Source organism: Capricornis sumatraensis, chromosome 1 (assembly GCF_032405125.1).
Source record: "Capricornis sumatraensis isolate serow.1 chromosome 1, serow.2, whole genome shotgun sequence".
Classification (NCBI taxonomy): Eukaryota; Metazoa; Chordata; class Mammalia; order Artiodactyla; family Bovidae; genus Capricornis; species Capricornis sumatraensis.
The window spans coordinates 108,269,544-108,289,324 of NC_091069.1; the positions used below are offsets into that span (position 1 = coordinate 108,269,544).

At 40.4% G+C, this 19,781-nt stretch overlaps 1 protein-coding gene across 2 annotated transcripts in view; it reads right to left on the minus strand.

Annotated features, from left to right (window-relative positions):
* ITSN1 (intersectin 1) overlaps positions 1–19,781 on the minus strand; it is a 249,749-nt gene that overhangs the window by 160,766 nt on the left and 69,202 nt on the right. For both annotated transcript variants that reach the window (XM_068973388.1, XM_068973396.1), the window contains exons 2-4: positions 17,285–17,344; positions 15,032–15,124; positions 13,988–14,051 (exon numbers count right to left, since the gene is read on the minus strand). In XM_068973388.1, the coding sequence (XP_068829489.1) occupies positions 13,988–14,051; positions 15,032–15,124; positions 17,285–17,312 (185 nt within the window). In that variant the 5' untranslated portion in view covers positions 17,313–17,344. The remainder of the gene's footprint in view (positions 1–13,987; positions 14,052–15,031; positions 15,125–17,284; positions 17,345–19,781) is intronic.

The following is a 19,781-nucleotide window of genomic DNA, read 5'->3' on the forward strand; positions in this document are numbered from 1 at the left end:
TGATGGACAGGGAGGCCTGGCGTGCTGCGATCCACGGGGTCGCAGAGAACCAGACACAACTGAGCGACTGAACTGAACTGAACAAGGACCTGCTGAGTAGCACAGAGAACTCTACTCCATACTCTCTAATCACCTATATGGGAATTGAATCTTAAAAAAAGAGTGGATGTATGTTTATATATTAACTGATTCACTTTGCTGTATAGCAGAAACGAATACAACACTGTAAATCAACTATATTTCAATAAAAATTAATTAAAAACAAAATGACAACAATAACAAAGAAAAACACAAATAAACCTAGTAGTATTTTGAATGAGTAAATGTCCACATAGGAAAAAAACTTATTCAAGTAACTTTCGAACACAGCACTTCATATATCCTCAGTCTGTAAACAAAAGAACTATGAGGCAACCTTGAATGCCACTGAATAGGTTGGGGTTTGCGGTGGACCCGCGTGTAGCCCTTCTGAAACTTACCTTGTCTGTATCACACGATTCAGGGGAAAGAAGGACCTGTCTCCGCTCCATCTCATTCACTGCATCAGACAGCTCCTTTAGGAGGCCACCTCACCCACTAAGGCTCATCGCAGGCTGCTCACCTCCCCCGTCCAGATTAATCTGGTCCAGTCACTCACAATCTCTTTGTTTATTCACCCAACAACAACAAAATTTTTTGGCTTTGCAGCACAGCTTGTGAGATCTTAGTTCCCCAACTAGGGATTGAACTCAGGTCTCCTCAGTGAAAGTGCGGAGTCCTAACCACTAGACCGCCAGGGAATTTCCCAAGAAATATTTTTTTAAAAGATCACTTACTAAGGTCTCTATTCAGGAACTAGGCTTACAACAAAGTTCCTGCCCTTATTTCAGTGTAAGCAGACACTTCATAAGAAAACCAGTCAAATTACACAACATATTGATAAGTGCTATTAAGAAATAAGGGGACTTCGCTGGTGATCCAGCAGTTAGGACTTTGCCTTTCAAGACAGTGGGTGTGGGTTCGATACCTGGTTGGGGACCTAAGAGTCTACATACCTCGTGGCCAAAAAAACCCACCAAAACATAAAACTGAAGCAATATTATAACAAATTCAATAAAGACTGGTTCACATCAAAAAATCTTTAAAAAAAAAAAAAGAAATAAAGCAAAGTAATGGGAAAGAGAAGATGTTGGCAGGAGCAGGTGGGGAGAGGGAAAATTTTATTTTTTTGCCTTTAAAACTTTTTATTTTGTATCGGAGTATAGCTGATTAAGAAACAACGCTGTGATAGTTTCAGGTGACCAGCCAAGAAACTCAGCCATGCATATACATCTATCCATTCTTCCCCAAACTCTCCTCCCATTCAGGCTGACACACCACATTGAGCAGGATTCTCTGTGCTATACAGTAGGTCCTTGCTGGTTATCCATTTTAAACGCAGCCCTGTGTACATGTCCATCCAAAACTGAGAGGGAAGTACTTTAGACAAGTGCTCAGGAAGCCCTTCTCAGGGAAGGTGACCCATGAATTGAAACCTGATGGGTCATCAGCCAGATATGTAAGGATCTAGAAGAGCTGCAAGACAGAGAGAGGAACTGCCAAGTGCAATGACCCTGAGGCATTTAAAGAACAGAAAGAAGGTCAGTGAAACCGGAGTGCAAAAAATTAAGCAGGAAATGGTACAAAATAAGAGGGAAACACCCAAGAGCCCAGTTCACATGGCCCTATGGCGTTAGTAACGACTTTGGGTTTTCTTGTCAATGAAGAGTTTTAAATGGATTTACCTTTTGGCAGGCGGTGGGCGGTGGGCGGGGGGTGAGGGGGGGGCGGGGGGGTGGAGAGGGAGTGGCAGTGCAGGGATTTACCTTTTTGAAAGATTGTTGGGTTGTTGCTTGGAGAATGGAATCTAAAGGGACAAGTGTGAAAGAGAGACTCCAGTCAGGATGGTCAGATCGTGGGCACAGTTATTCGGCCCACTGTGACAAATCAGGATGGTAGAAAAGGAGACAGAAAGTCAGGGGTCAGATTGGGGATACAGTCTGTAACAGAGTCAAAAGTATACGCTGTGCAGGGTAACAAAAGGAGAGCAATCAGGCATGGCTCCCACCAGCTGGAGAGACGCTCACGAACATGAACTGAGATGGTGAAGACTCAGGAATGTCCTGGATGACTTCTGGGGGCGGCCAGGGACTTTAGCAAACTGATCTTCCTGGGGGCTGAAGGCCCTCCTGACATATGCTCAGAGGTTCCTAAGATGGTATCCTAAGGAGTGACTGCCCTGATGCCTGCCCCTAATTTCTGCCTCTGGCTTCCTCCTCCTCTCTCGGGGCCATTTCCAAGCAGGGCTTCCTCTCTTCCCCTCACTTCTCTCCTTAAGAGCTTCTATCTCCACTTTCCACAGTCCCTACTGCCCCTGATTCCAAAGCCCTCATTCAACCACTTTGTCTTCCCTCTACCTTTCTTCTATTCAAGGCTCTTGTCCATTGCCCTCTGCCTTGTTCTTTGCTGTCTCCACACCAGCCTAAGGTTGGAACCATGTTAAGCATTTAAGTCGCCAAAAGATAAGAAGATATTGGTGGCTTTCCTTTCAGCTCCTTAGTAGTAAGACAATTTCTAGGCAGATCAATCATCTTTGGTTACTGTTATAATTTGGCTTTAAACACAATGACTTGACTCCATCCTCTGAGGGAGAATTCAGGATTTCCTGTATTCTTAATTAGAAACTGGACTGGGGGGGAGGAGCATAAAGATGGCGGAGGAATAGGACGGGAAGACCACTTTCTCCCTCACAAATTCCTCAAAAGAACATTTCAACGCTGAGCAAACTCCACAAAACAACCTCTGTAGGCTGGCAGAGGACAGCAGGCAACCAGAAAAGCAGACCATTGTCTTCAAAAACAGGTAGGAAAAAATATAAACGACGAAAAAGGAGACAAAGGAGGTGGGGAGGGAGCTCCGTCCCGGGGAGGGAAGCCCGTCCCGGGAAGGGAATTTTAAGAAGAGAGGTTTCCAAACTCCAGGAAACACTCTCCCTGCCGAGTCTGTGGCGAGTCTTGGAAACCCAGAGGGCAACATAACAGGAAGGAAACATAAAGAAATAATTAAAACCAAGAGATTACAAGCCCAACAGTAACTCCCCCAGCGGAGAAGCAGCACAGACGCCTGCATCCGCCATTGGGAAGTGGGGGCAGGGCAGGGACGCGCGGGAGGCGCGGGCTGCAGTGCTTTGTAAGAATCGGGCAGGAACGCCCCACGCGCAACCAGAACGATCTAACTTGCGCTAGCAAACCAGACTGTGTGATAGCTACAGCACGAAAAGCTCGAACATAAGACGCCGCCAGGACCGAGCACAGAACAAAGGACGGAACGGAAAAAGCCGGCTGCAGACCATCCCCCGCCGGGGACAGGCAGCCAGAGCCGTAAGGACTGGAAAGGGGCAATTGCAGACCCGGAGAGACTTTACTTACCTAACTGCAAGCGGGCTTCTTTGCTAAGACTTCTGGGGGTGCTGGACAGTCACAATCTGCCTCACGGGGGACGCCAGCGGTCCACCCAGAAAGTTGAGCAGCAGCGACAGAAAAGGTGACAAGCCGCGGCGATCACGCTCGCCAAACTCCTGAGCTACTCGGACCTGGGAAGGGCACAAAGCGCAGTCCCAGCCGAATCTGTGCCTCTGAGGGCTGCCTGAGCGCCAAACCTGAGCGGCTTGGACCGGGAAGTGCACGCAGCCTAGGGCCGGCCCCAGACGGTTCCCGGCTGTGCATCGTAGAGCCGGAGCGGTTTGTGCGCCGCGAGAAGGGACAGGTCAAGCGGGGCTGTGACACTGTGAGCACACGACAGCGCTATTTGTCTGCGGCATTCCCCCTCCCCACAGCGCGACTGAACTAGTGAGCCTGAAAAACCAGCAAACGGAAGAAGTTAAACAGAGGGAACCACCTTGGAAGTGATCCCACACGGCCCAAAACATCAGAGAAGAGCCGGATATATTTTTACTATTTTAAAAATCATTCCTTTTTTTTTTTTTTCTTTTTCTTCTTTTTTTTTTTTTTCTAACCTTTTTTTTTAATTGTTAAATCTTCTATTTCTCCTCTAATTTTTATTACTATAACCTATTATTACTATTTTAAAAAAAAAAAAAGACTTTTTTTTTTTTTTTTTTTTTTAAGGCAAACACCATATATAGCCTTTGGATGGTTGTTGGGGTTTTTTGTTTGTTTGTTTTGTTTTTTTTGTTTGCTTGTTTTTTTTAATAATTCTTGGGTTTTTTTTCTTTCTTTCTTTCCTGCTTTTTCCTTCTGCTTCTTTTCTTTAATATTGTATTTTTGAAAATCCAACCTCTACTCTAGATTTTTAACCTTTGCTCTTAGGTTTTTGTTGTCAATTATGTTCATTTAAAAACCCAAACTTCACTACCCAAGTTTACCTGAGAGCAAGATTACTGGCTTGACCACTCTCTTCTCCTATGGACTCTCCTTTTTCTCCACCAGGTGGCCTCTGTCTCTTTTCTCCCCCATCTCTTCTCTATCCAACTCTGTGAATCTCTGTGTATTCCAGACAGTGGAGAACACCTAAGAAACTGGTTACTGGCAGGATTTGTCTCTCTCCTTCTCATTCCTCTCTCTTATCCTCCTGGTCACCTCTGTCTACTTCCTCCCTCTCCTCTTCCCTGTATAACTCCGTAAATACCTGAGCGGGCCAGACTATAGAGCGCACATAAGGAAGTGACTACTGCCTAGCTTGCTCTCTCCTCTTTTGATCTCACCGCATCTCATTCCAGTTACCTCTAACTACCCCCTCCATCTTCTCTTCTCCTTGTAACTCAGTGAACCTCTCTGAGTGTCCCTCAATGTGGAGAAACTTTTCATCTTTAACCTAGATGTATTATCATCGGTGCTGTATAGATGGAGAAGTCTAGAGGCTACTGTAAAAACTGAAGACCAGAAGCAGGAGGCTTAAATACAAAGCCTGAAAACATTAGAGAACTCTTGAATTCAGGGAACATTAAGCAATAGGAGCTCATCAAATGCCTTCATACTTACACTGAAACCAAGCTCCACCCAAGGGCCAACAAGTTCCAAAACAAGACATATCACTCAAATTCTCCAGCAACACAGGAACACTCCCCTGAGCTTCAATATACAGGCAGCTCAAAATTATTCCAAAACCTTTGATGTCTCATAACCCATCACTGGTCACTCCACTGCACTTCAGAGAGAAGAAACCCAGCTCCACCCACCAGAACTCCAACACAAGCCTCCCTAACCAGGAAACCTTGACAAGCCACTGATAGAACCCCACCCACAGTGAGGAAGCTCCATAATAAAGAGAACTCCACAAATTACCAGAATATAAAAAGACCACCCCAAACGCAGCAATATAACCAAGATGAAGAGACAGAGGAATACTCAGCAGGTAAAGGAACAGGAGAGTTGCCCACCAAACCAAACAAAAGAGGAAGAAGTAGGGAATCTACCTGAGAAGGAATTCCGAATATTGATAGTGAAAATGATCCAAAATCTTGAAATCAAAATGGAATCACAGATCAATAGCCTAGAGACAAGGATTGAGAAGATGCAAGAAAGGTTTAACAAGGACCTAGAAGAAATAAAAAAGAGTCAAAATATAATGAATAATGCAATAAATGAGATCAGAAACACTCTGGAGGCAACAAATAGTAGAATAACGGAGGCAGAAGATAGGATTAGTGAAATAGAAGATAGAATGGTAGAAATAAATGAATCAGAGAGGAAACAAGAAATACGAATTAAAAGAAATGAGGACAATCTCAGAGACCTCCAGGACAATATGAAACGCTCCAACATTCGAATTATAGGAGTCTCAGAAGAAGAAGACAGAAAGAAAGATCATGAGAAAATCCTTGAGGAGATAATAGTTGAAAACTTCCCTAAAATGGGGAAGGAAATAATCACCCAAGTCCAAGAAACACAGAGAGTTCCAAATAGGATAAACCTAAGGCGAAACACCCCAAGACACATATTAATTAAATTAACAAAGGTCAAACACAAAGAACAAATATTAAAAGCAGCAAGGGAAAAACAACAAATAACACACAAGGGGATTCCCATAAGGATAACAGCTGATCTTTCAATAGAAACTCTTCAGGCCAGGAGGGAATGGCAAGACATACTTAAAGTGATGAAAGACAATAACCTGCAGCCCAGATTACTGTACCCAGCAAGGATCTCATTCAAATATGAAGGAGAAATCAAAAGCTTTACAGACAAGCAAAAGCTGAGAGAATTCAGCACCACCAAACCAGCTCTCCAACAAATTCTAAAGGATATTCTCTAGACAGGAAACCGAAAAGGGTGTATAAACCCGAACCCAAAACAATAAAGTAAATGGTAACGGGATCATACTTATCAATAATTACCTTAAACGTAAATGGGTTGAACGCCCCAACCAAAAGGCAAAGACTGGCCGAATGGATACAAAAACAAGACCCCTCTATATGCTGCTTACAAGAGACCCACCTCAAAACAAGGGACACATATAGACTGAAAGTGAAGGGCTGGAATAAGATATACCATGCAAATAGAGACCAAAAGAAAGCAGGAGTGGCAATACTCATATCTGATAAAATAGACTTTAAAACAAAGGCTGTGAAAAGAGACAAAGAAGGCCACTACATAATGATCAAAGGATCAATCCAAGAAGAAGATATAACAATTATAAATATATATGCACCCAATATAGGAGCACCGCAATATGTAAGACAAATGCTAACAAGTATGAAAGGGGAAATCAACAATAACACAATAATAGTGGGAGACTTTAATACCCCACTCACACCTATGGACAGATCAACTAAACAGAAAATTAACAAAGAAACGCAAACTTTAAATGATACATTAGATCAATTAGACCTAATTGATATCTATAGGACATTTCACCCCAAAACAATGAATTTCACCTTTTTTTCAAGTGCTCATGGAACCTTCTCCAGGATAGATCACATCCTGGGCCATAAATCTAAACTTGATAAATTCAAAAAAATCGAAATCATTCCAAGCATCTTTTCTGACCATAATGCATTAAGATTAGATCTCAATTACAGGAGAAAAACTACTAAAAATTCCAACATATGGAGGTTGAACAACACACTTCTGAATAACCAACAAATCACAGAAGAAATCAAAAAAGAAATCAAAATATGCATAGAAACTAATGAAAATGAAAACACAACAACCCAAAACCTGTGGGACACTATAAAAGCAGTGCTAAGAGGAAAGTTCATAGCAATACAGGCATACCTCAAGAAACAAGAAAAAAGTCAAATAAATAACCTAACTCTACAACTAAAGCAACTAGAAAAGGAAGAATTGGAGAACCCCAGAGTTAGTAGAAGGAAAGAAATCTTAAAAATTAGGGCAGAAATAAATGCTAAAGAAACAAAAGAGACCATAGCAAAAATCAACAAGGCCAAAAGCTGGTTCTTTGAAAGGATAAATAAAATTGACAAACCACTAGCCAGACTCATCAAGAAGCAAAGAGAGAAAAATCAAATCAATAAAATTAGAAATGAAAATGGAGAGATCACAACAGACAACACAGAAATACAAAAGATCATAAGAGACTACTATCAGCAGTTGTATGCCAATAAAATGGACAATATGGAAGAAATGGACAAATTCTTAGAAAAGTACAATTTTCCAAAACTGAACCAGGAAGAAATAGAAAATCTTAACAGACCCATCACCAGCACAGAAATTGAAACTGTAATCAGAAATCTTCCAGCAAACAAAAGCCCAGGTCCAGACGGCTTCACAGCTGAATTCTACCAAAAATTTCGACAAGAGCTAACACCTATCCTACTCAAACTCTTCCAGAAAATTGCAGAGGAAGGTAAACTTCCAAACTCATTCTATGAGGCCACCATCACCCTAATACCAAAACCTGACAAAGATGTCACAAAAAAAGAAAACTACAGGCCAATATCACTGATGAACATAGATGCAAAAATCCTCAACAAAATTCTAGCAATCAGAATCCAACAACATATTAAAAAGATCATACACCATGACCAAGTGGGCTTTATCCCAGGGATGCAAGGATTCTTCAATATCCGCAAATCAATCAATGTAATTCACCACATTAACAAATTGAAAAATAAAAACCATATGATTATCTCAATAGATGCAGAGAAGGCCTTTGACAAAATTCAACATCCATTTATGATAAAAACTCTCCAGAAAGCAGGAATAGAAGGAACATACCTCAACATAATAAAAGCTATATATGACAAACCCACAGCAAACATTATCCTTAATGGTGAAAAATTGAAAGCATTTCCCCTAAAGTCAGGAACAAGACAAGGGTGTCCACTTTCACCGCTACTATTCAACATAGTTCTGGAAGTTTTGGCCACAGCAATCAGAGCAGAAAAAGAAATAAAAGGAATCCAAATTGGAAAAGAAGAAGTAAAACTCTCACTGTTTGCAGACGACATGATCCTCTACATGGAAAACCCTAAAGACTCCACCAGAAAATTACTAGAGCTCATCAATGAATATAGTAAAGTTGCAGGATATAAAATCAACACTCAGAAATCCCTTGCATTCCTATACACTAATAATGAGAAAGTAGAAAAAGAAATTAAGGAAACAATTCCATTCACCATTGCAACAAAAAGAATAAAATACTTAGGAATATATCTACCCAAAGAAACTAAAGACCTATATATAGAAAACTATAAAACACTGATGAAAGAAATCAAAGAGGACACTAATAGATGGAGAAATATACCATGTTCATGGATTGGAAGAATCAATATAGTGAAAATGAGTATACTACCCAAAGCAATTTACAAATTCAACGCAATCCCTATCAAGCTACCAGCCATATTTTTCACAGAACTAGAACAAATAATTTCAAGATTTGTATGGAAATACAAAAAACCTCGAATAGCCAAAGCAATCTTGAGAAAGAAGAATGGAACTGGAGGAATCAACTTGCCTGACTTCAGGCTCTACTACAAAGCCACAGTCATCAAAACAGTATGGTACTGGCACAAAGACAGACATATAGATCAATGGAACAAAATAGAAAGCCCAGAGATAAATCCACACACATATGGACACCTTATCTTTGACAAAGGAGGCAAGAATATACAATGGAGTAAAGACAATCTCTTTAACAAGTGGTGCTGGGAAAACTGGTCAACCACTTGTAAAAGAATGAAACTAGATCACTTTCTAACACCGCACACAAAAATAAACTCAAAATGGATTAAAGATCTAAATGTAAGACCAGAAACTATAAAACTCCTAGAGGAGAATATAGGCAAAACACTCTCAGACATAAATCACAGCAGGATCCTCTATGATCCACCTCCCAGAATTCTGGAAATAAAAGCAAAAATAAACAAATGGGATCTAATTAAAATTAAAAGCTTCTGCACAACAAAGGAAAATATACGCAAGGTGAAAAGACAGCCTTCTGAATGGGAGAAAATAATAGCAAATGAAGCAACTGACAAACAACTAATCTCAAAAATATACAAGCAACTTATGCAGCTCAATTCCAGAAAAATAAAAGACCCAATCAAAAAATGGGCCAAAGAACTAAATAGACATTTCTCCAAAGAAGACATACGGATGGCTAACAAACACATGAAAAGATGCTCAACATCACTCATTATCAGAGAAATGCAAATCAAAACCACAATGAGGTACCACTTCACACCAGTCAGAATGGCTGCGATCCAAAAATCTGCAAGCAATAAATGCTGGAGAGGGTGTGGAGAAAAGGGAACCCTCCTACACTGTTGGTGGGAATGCAAACTAGTACAGCCACTATGGAGAACAGTGTGGAGATTCCTTAAAAAATTGCAAATAGAACTACCTTATGACCCAGCAATCCCACTGCTGGGTATACACACCGAGGAAACCAGAATTGAAAGAGACACATGTACCCCAATGTTCATCGCAGCACTGTTTATAATAGCCAGGACATGGAAACAACCTAGATGTCCATCAGCAGATGAATGGATAAGAAAGCTGTGGTACATGTACACAATGGAGTATTACTCAGCCGTTAAAAAGAATTCATTTGAATCAGTTCTGATGAGATGGATGAAACTGGAGCCGATTATACAGAGTGAAGTAAGCCAGAAAGAAAAACACCAATACAGTATACTAACACATATATATGGAATTTAGAAAGATGGCAATGATGACCCTGTATGCAAGACAGGAAAAAAGACACAGCTGTGTATAACGGACTTTTGGACTCAGAGAGAGAGGGAGAGGGCGGGATGATTTGGGAGAATGGCATTCTATCATGTATACTATCATGTAAGAATTGAATCGCCAGTCTATGTCTGACGCAGGATACAGCATGCTTGGGGCTGGTGCATGGGGATCACCCACAGAGTTGTTATGGGGAGGGAGGTGGGAGGGGGTTTCATGTTTGGGAACACATGTAAGAATTAAAGATTTTAAAATTTAATAAAAAAAAAAAAAAAAAAAAAAAAAGAAACTGGACTGGACAGATATGTATCTCCAAAGTTAGTAGGTTACAGTTCCAAAGCTCATAAATAACTGGAGTACAGTTTCTACATGAATTCTAAGAGATATTCCCCAGCAGTCCCCATCACTTCTACATTTCAACTGTGGTCTAGAGCAAAGAAAGAAAGGCACAAAGAGAAAGAGAAACTAGAAAAAGTTCCTAATTCTCAATACAAAAATTTTCTTCTTTTCCAGAGGAGTGGCACAGGGACTGCCTAAAACTCTCTAGACTCAAACCTGCTCCTCTACCAAAAGGGGCAGGGGCTTCCCTTTGACCCCAACAGAAAAACCACATGAGAACACAAGATTAGTATCAAAGATAGGGAGGAAACCTACTTCCTCAGGTCAGCTGTCGTTTATAAACTTAAAGACCAAAATACGAAGAGGCGAAGTACTGCTCAGGCTTACAAAGGGAAGAGGCAACTGTACTGTGTGTGCTCAGCCGCTCAGTTGTGTCTGGCTCTTTGCTACCCCAAGGACTGTAGCCTGCCAGGCTCCTCTGTCCATGGGATTCTCCAGGCAAGAATACTGGAGTGGGTTGCCATTTCCTCCTCCAGGGGATCTTCCCGACCCAGCGATCAAGCCTGCGTCTCAGGAGTCTCCTGACTCGGCAGGTGGATTCTTTACCCACTGAGCCACCTGGGAAGCCCTGAAGAAGCTGGTGCTAAAAGACAGATCTTCCTCACACACTGCATCACACCATTCCAGCAGCTTAGCAGGACATCTGTGCCTCATAAAATTTACAATGAGCTTTCAAAGCTATTTCTCAGGGGAAAAGATGCTTAGAGGTGTGTTTTTTTGATTTGGGGTTTTTTCTTTGGCTAGGAGGGGTCTTAGTGGTAGCATGTGGGCTCCAGTTCCCCAGCCAGGGGTCAGACCCCAGCCCCCTGCAGTGACAATGTGGAAGCTTAGCCGCTGGACCACATGGAAGTCCCAACAGGGGTGTAAGTGTTTTGTTTTGTCTCTTCCCCCTAGTAGTAATTCTTGATGAAACTAAAATAAGCCATCACAAATTTAACAAAATGTCAGAAAAGAAAGATAAAAAACATTTTGGATTTAACCTAAGTCTGCCAACTCATTATCTTCATGTTAATACAATTTTTCACAATGAAAAGAAAAAGTTGGCAAAAATTACTTTAGTGCACTCTGGTTAACAAAATAGAAACAAACAAACAAAAAAAACAGTTTTGTTTTGTTCTTTTTTTATTTTTGGCTTGTGGCATCTTAGTTTCCTGACCAGGAATCAAACCCAGGCCCCCAGCAGTGGAAGTGCAGAGATGTAAGCTCTGGACTGCCAGGGAATTCCCCTATGCCCCACCTCAATTCCTCCACCAAAGAAAAAAAAGTTTGGAAAATTAGCTGTCTTAATTGAAAGAAGTGAAATTTATTAGACAATACTTTGTTTTTCTCCATTACACTTATTAACATGTGACATTTTTTATGCTGTTATTGACCACCTCCTTCCACTGGATTACAATCTCTATGAAAGCACAATTTGTGTCCCTTTTGTTCACAGCTATGTCCCCAGCACCTACAACAGACATTGGTCCATAGTAGACGTCTGACAGATAGTTTTCCACTGCTGAGTGAACAAATGTTAAGTGAGATCTCCTTGCAGTAATTCATCACAAGACTGCTTCTTGAATGAACCTTCACAGATTGTAAATACAGTATAGGAACAGAATTCAGTGAAAGAAATTAAATCTGGAAAAAGAAGAGTCTAGTGAGTGACCTTGGCTGATTGTATGAGACACAATCACAAGAACACAAAGCAGAAGTTTAATGCAGATGTCACAAGTCTTTCCCATCTAGACTTAGGCACTTACCTGGGCTGCCAGTGCAGTCTCCTGCCTGCAGTGCAGGAGACTTAAGAGACGCAGCTTCAGTCCCTGGGTGGGGAAGCTCCCCTGGAGCGGGCCATGACAATCCACCCCAGTATTCCTGCCTGGAGCATCCCATGGACAGAGGAGCCTGGCGGGCTACAGTCCACAGGGCCACAAAGAGTCAGACACGCCTGAAGTGACTGAGCACACTTAACCGACATGTCAGTGACCCTGTGCTCACAGACACACGAGTGTTCTGTCTGTCTGTCTACCTCTCTTTGTGTGTTTTCCTCTCTACTTGTTACTTGATTTCAAAAACCTTGTTTGAATTTTCTGCTTCAAATAGATCAGAACTTAGTACAAGAAGGGTATAATAGTTAAAAGGGACAGTCTGGCAGCCAATATGCTGACAACCAGGAGAAAGAAAACAAAGCAGACACCAAAAAAGCACAGGAATCTGGGTATCATTTAATTTCAATTCAAATATATCCACTCATAAATAATACATAAATTCCTATGGAAGTTTTGTTATGTTAGAGCACAGTAAATCATTTACATACTGATGACACTTATAATCAGGCTTATGTACTATAGACTCCACTTAAAGGCAATAAGGAACTATGTCAACTTTATTAATTTCCATAAAATTAAAAATATTTTAAAGTTAATGAACTAAGGGGACAAGCAATTAGTTGGAAAATTCAGTCAAGGTGGAACCCCCAGTCCCTGATGATGACAGCAGGCACCTTCCTGAAGTTTTGTTTTGAGGACCTGTAATGTGCCAGGGCCCACACTAATGTCTTTGTATACAGTTTCTCTGCTAAACCACTCAATACTCCTATAAATAAATATGCATCTTCCCATTTTCTAGATTTGAAAACTGAGGCTGACAGGGAGAGAATAAATACATGCTCCAAACCATAAAGATAGATAGTTGTACAGATGACGCAAACTACATATCATGTGTTCTTTTCACTACAGCGAGCTGTCTCCACAACACTAAGAGACCCAGGGAAATGAAGAATCAACTGTAAGAACCATCCATTGCAGGAAAACATGGCCTCTTGGCCAAAGAATTCACCATAGCTTCCCAAAGTCATAGACCTAGTACCCAAAACTATATTGGTCACTCTTTTTCATTCACTCTCTTTCCAGTGGTTTCAAAAGACTGAGTGCTTATTTGTGCCAGTTAATCAAGGGATTCACCAGTATTTATTATGTGCTCACCTTGTACAACATTGTAATAAATACTGGTTTTCACTCTTTCATTGGTTATTTCCCTATTCAGCCTCAAATATTTTCTTTGCCTTTTATTCAATGAAAGATACAATACCATCACATTATAAACCAAGAAATGTGGGACACTCAGTTGAGTATAGGTGATGTGAATGAAGCCAAAACAATTGGTAAGAAAACATCAAAATGCAGATTTCTCAACTGGGAAGTCAAATTTACAACTGCTATCTTGGAAATGTCACCACTTTTTCTTTTTTAAGTTCCATATCAGAAAGATAATTTTCAGAAGTATTTCTCTGGTGGAAGCATATTTCAGACTAGAGAATACACGTTTTCCTTCTACAGTTTAAGAAATTAAGATTAGATATTACTGAACTATTTTTTTTTACAACCTTCTGTATATATGAAGCTCCAACTTACCATATCTGTGCTAAAACAGGCTGAGGTAACCCAGATTGAAAAAAAAAGTTTCTAGCTTGATCACCTGTAAATTAAATGGATAAAGTTTTAGAATAAAATAGTGGATGACAAAAAACTCCTACGTCAAAATTACAAAAATGAAAGAGGCTAATAATCTAGTAAATACCAAACTTAATACATTTTAAAAGCCAAATGATAAGTTTATAAGTAACAATAAAATGAATACATCAGCATTGACTTTAGAATGTAACACTTAAAAAAAAAAAGTCTACCATTATGTAAGGGTAGACTGTCTTTGTTAATAAATCTGCTAGTAATTAAAATGGTAACAGCTACATATTATGACAAAGTGTACCTACAGGAATCCCCAAGAAACTGATGACCCATACTTCTACTTTACAAGAGTTTTTTGTTATTCCCATTTACCTACACTTCAAATTATTGGTACTGCTAACATATTTATGGAGAATGAGTAACAATGATCAAAAGAATGACATCACTGACTAAGAATTAATAAGTTAAAGAGAACTGTGACAAACATACACAAAAACAAGTCTCCAGGAAATCTAGATTCCATTTTCTCTAAAGCTAATTCCTGAAAAGTAATCAAACAGGAAAGAAACTAGAAAAGGCAAAGTATAAATGAATCTTTAAGGACACAGTAATAAACAAAATGTTTTTAAATGTTCATATCTCTTAATTTACTCAAGTTTCTCAAGCCAAGTTCAAGGTCAGAATTAAGGAAGTGTTTTTACTCAAGGACCACAGTCCAATGCTATAATTAGTTAAAGAATGTGATCCATTAATTTAACCAATTCCCACCAGTGATATGCCTAAAACAGTGACTTGGCATCCATTAAAAACTGCAGAAAGGCTTGAGTGGATTGGAGGAAAAGTAACTGTGAAAATACAGAATCCAGGCTAAGTCAAAATAAGTAAAGTATATCTTTGGTCATAGGCGCCCACCTTCACTCTGCATAATAGATTTTCCACAGATATATGCACTATGGTAAGTAAAAATGTAAAAATATTGACTCCAATTACCAGTAATAAATCCAGATATTGGCTTTAAACTATGGAACTGTTGATCATGCTTTGCTCTTTCCTCTACAGTTATGGCCCAAATATCCAGGCTGCCTACAAGCCAAAGAAAAGACAAAGGAATTATTCAACGAAGAAAGAAAAACAATGTGCTCACACCGTTTCCACGGCACTCATATGGTCAGTATATTATAAATCATTTGATAAATTACCATCTGTTTGTCCTTGGAAGTTGTGAATATAAAGTTAGAAAACTAAGAGTAGACACACATACAGTACTATGCATATAATAGATAATAATAAGAACTATACAGCATTGGAAGCTACTCAGTACTCTCCAATGTCCTAAATGGGGAAAGAATCTAAAAAAATAGTAGATGTAAGTCTATGTGTAACTGATTCACTTTGCTGTACAGCAGCAAGTAACACAACACTGTAAGTCAACTATATTGCAATAAGATAACTTTTTAAAGGAAAAAAAAGAGAAAAGTAAGAGTAAAGCAAGCAAAAAAAAAAAGACATTAACATACATTCTTTGTGAAAGTTACGGAAAAATTGAGCTTCACTAAATTAGTATTCTAGTTGATTCCATGAAAATCTTTTTGGAGTGATAAAAATACTCAAATACTAGACTGCAGTAACTTTTATAGAATGTAGATTATAATTCACTGAAACTGATTTTAAAAATGGGAAATGAGTATCCTGAAAAAAAAAAAAACAATGACAAACCAAAGAAAACAGGATTAAGTTCTTCAGTTTCAACTCCTGGACTGACTAGATATCCCCTCATTTCTGAGACTGTCCTCACTTTAGGGCTCCACCAGGCTCCTCTGTCCATGGGATTCTCCAGGCAAGAATACTGGAGTGGGTAGTCATTCCCTTCCCCAGGGGATCTGCCCGACCAAGGGATCAAACCCATGTCTCCTGCATTGAAGGCAGATTCTTTACCATCTGAGCCACGAGGAGAGCCCACTTTAGTACGAGGTCTCCTCACATGAATTCACCAAAATAACTCTTGATTACATAGGAAAAAGGCTTTCAGAAGTTCAGATGTTTTCCCAAATGGTGGGAACAGACAATACATGAAGGGGCAGGTATGATATGACAGTGACAGTCAGAGCAGCAATTCATTCCGTCACTGGAACTGTACTTGCTGAAAGCTTTGTATGTGCCAGGCACTGCGACAGACATCAGGGATAAGAGGGCGAGCCAGGCAGATCAGATCCCTCACAGGTCCTACAGTCCTCAACGTCTGCGGCCCTGTCAAAATTCGTCGAGTAAAAGCAAACCCCAACAAACAAACAAACAAACAAAAATGTGCTCAGCTAAGAAGGGGGACAAAGACAAAACACAAAGTAAAATAATAGCATGAATGGTTTTGAAAAGATTGCAGATTTCTGCACTAAGAATCCCACAGACTTTTCCTGATGTGATCACAGGAATGAGGTTTTGGGCTGCCTTACTCTCTTCATGGTGACCAGGTGCGACAGTTGTCGAGAGATACTTTGGCAACTGTATCTCTTTAAAACAAAACAAAACATGGCCAGTAAGGGAAACCAACATTTAACACTTTCCTAATCATCTTAGGGAAGACTACCTGAAAAGAAAATTTTCTGCAGATTGATGTTTCAAATAGATAAACTAAAGCAAAACAAAAATTCCATGCTTCAAATCCAGTCTTCCAAACTAAGTACAGAATGTAAATGACCCAGTCACCTAAACAAATAAATTGAAGAAAACAACAAAACAAAACAGAGATGGGGGGAGGGGGTGGTTCACTAACAAAAGCAACTAAAGAGACACATGAACTAATTTCACTGTGTCTTGTTCAGATCCTGAGTTGAACCAAACTGTAACAACAACAAAAAAATAATACCTAAGGAATATCAGGGAAATTTTTAACAGTGACTCGACAGTTGAGGACATTAAGGAATTACTATAAATTTCATTGGGGTGGTAACAGTATCATAGTTATATCTTTAAAAGTGTTACTTTTTAGAAATGTCCACTAAAATATTTGTGGATGAAATGATCTGATATATATGCGAGGTGCTCATATATATGCGAGGTGCTCAAAAGAATCCAGGTGAATCAATATTGACCATAGTTGATTGATAATCACTGAAACTAAGTGATGGGCTGGTTATACTATTCCCTCCACTTATGTGAATACTGAAATCTGCCGTAATACTAAGTTTTTAAAACTACAGTTCCAAAGTAGATTTAAAAAAAAAGAAAAAATCTTTGAAAACTTACCACCAAAAGGTGTGGGAAACTGAGCCATGGTTCTGTTACTTTCACCTTGCTAACCGACGCCTGTAATTGAAACGCAACATTTAAGTTCATGAAAACTTCACTTCTGGGTACTTATAAACACACTAACAGGCCGTCTTTAATGACGTAAGGACTGACACTAGAGCTAGGAGATAACACTGCAAACGAAGGTTACAACTAAGGGCTCATTCATTCCTTCCTTCTCTGCACAATTTCTTAGTCCCGGGTGCAGGGATGGGCACTAAGCACCGTGGATGAAAGCCTCTAGGGCAACAAGAAACTCTCAGTCTGGTGAGCGATCCTATACTATTATCCCACTCATTGCATTGTCGAATGTGTTATTTTTTAAATCTGTCTTTTCCCTAACCATCACATATACTAGCCCATCTGCTTCATGGCTACAACAACTGCTCTTTTTCATTAACACCAGTACATGCAGTGCACTGTCTTCTTTTTTGGTGACTCTTTGCGACCTCATGAACTGTTATCATCAGCAACAAATGCTGGCAGTCATTTTTCCTGAAACAGCAGACCCACTTCATTTTTCGGAACACACACACACAGGATGTTCTCAGTCCTGTCTGACTCTTTGCGACCTCATGGATTTTAGCCCACCAGGCTCGTCTGTGGAATATTCCAGTCAAGAATACCGGAGTGGGTTGCCATTTCCTCCTCCAGGGGATATTCCCGATTCAGGGATTAAACCCATATCTCCTGCGTCTCCTACGCTGGCAGGCAGATTCTTTACCACTGAGTTACCTGGGAAGCCCAAGTACATGCTGTGAGGCATGGGGAAAAAAACTAAAATAAAGAAAATCTGAATACAAACTATTAAAGAATTTCCATTTGGGGGACTTCCCTGATGGTACAGTGGATAGGAATCCACCTGCCAATGCAGGGGACACTGGTTAGATCTTGGACTGGGAAGACTCCACATGCCTTGAAGCAAGTGAGCCCAGGCCCAACTCCTGAGCCGGTGCCTAGAGCCTGCACTCTGAAACAAGAGAAGCCACTGCAAGGAGAGGCCTGTGTGCCACAGTGAACGGCAGCCCCGCTCACCTCAACGAGAGAGCAGCCCTGCTCATCACAACTAGAGGAAAGCCCGCGCAGCAAAGGAGACCCAGCAGTCATAAATAAATACATTAAGAGAACCTGGTGGAACATCTGTGAAGTGGTTAGCCTGGAAAACTAACCAGAGTGAAGCTGGGGGGTGGGGTGTACTGTCCCAAACAATAAAAGCACTGGTAGACAAAAAGCCCACAGAAGGGAAACCAGCGGGTCTGTTGTTTTAAAGTGTTAAAGCAGACCACAAGGAAACTGAATGTGGGAAATAAATAATAGAATTTTGCCAGATAAGTCCAAAAAGCTTTTATTTTTGTACAAAAAAGTTAAGTGTAAGCATTTATCAAATGGAAGTTGAAAGTCTTATATTAAAAAAAAAAATCTAACAGTGTGGTTTAAAGTCACAGAACAGGAGTAAGTGAAGGCAGAAATTCAACACATACAGTGGGATTTCAACCCGTACAACCAGTTCAGCTGAGGTGAGCTATCTATAACAGAGGATATAGACCTCTCAATAATATAGCCCCCCCAGCCAAAGACCAGCACAGTGAGCAGTGGGCAAGCAAGCAAAGCTTCATCTGCATTTACAGCCGCTCCCCTTCACTCACATTGCCGCTTGAGATCGCAAATAACCGTGGCCTTAGAGGTATGTATGAGACAACTTGAACTCGCCATATGTTTAGGATTGAAGTGAAGGCAGAATATCCTGAGATTGCCATTAAAGCACCGAAAAGCCTGCTTCCATTTCCAGTATCCTATCTTTGCGAAACAGGAGATTACGGAGTAAACTGGACATAAGCAAGCACACTTTGGATGTCACTGTCTCCCATCACCCCCAGATGGGACCATCTAGTTGCAGGAAAACAAGCTCAGGGCTCCCACTGAGTCTGCATTATGGTGAGTGGGATAATTATTTCATTATGTATCACAATGTAATAATAAAAGAAGTAAGAATTATCCTGAAACTGTATTTCCCTCTGTGGAAAAACTGTCTTCCATGAAACTGGTCCCTGGTGCCAAAAAGGTTGGGGACTGCCAATCTACATTGAAAATACACAGGAACATAGGCATCTACATAAAGGAAACTGGAGATGGGTGTTCTTCTCCCTGAAGAATCAGGGATGCAGGGCCGTTGCCTCAGAACAAGTGCAGAAAGCTCACCAGCTGATGCAATACTTCTGGGAAGATCTGTTGTTCATCAGAGAAGGGAGCACCATGCAACAAGTCTGTCCACCCAACTTTATTAACACTCAGCATTTCTATTTCCTGTAGCCTTTTCTCTATAAATATATAATTGTTTCCTTCTTCTGCACACTTTACATTATAATACATACTTTCCCCAAGCTGGGCTTCCCTGGTAGCTCAGCTGGTAAAGAATCCCCCTGCAATGCAGGAGACCTGGGTTCGATCTGTGGCT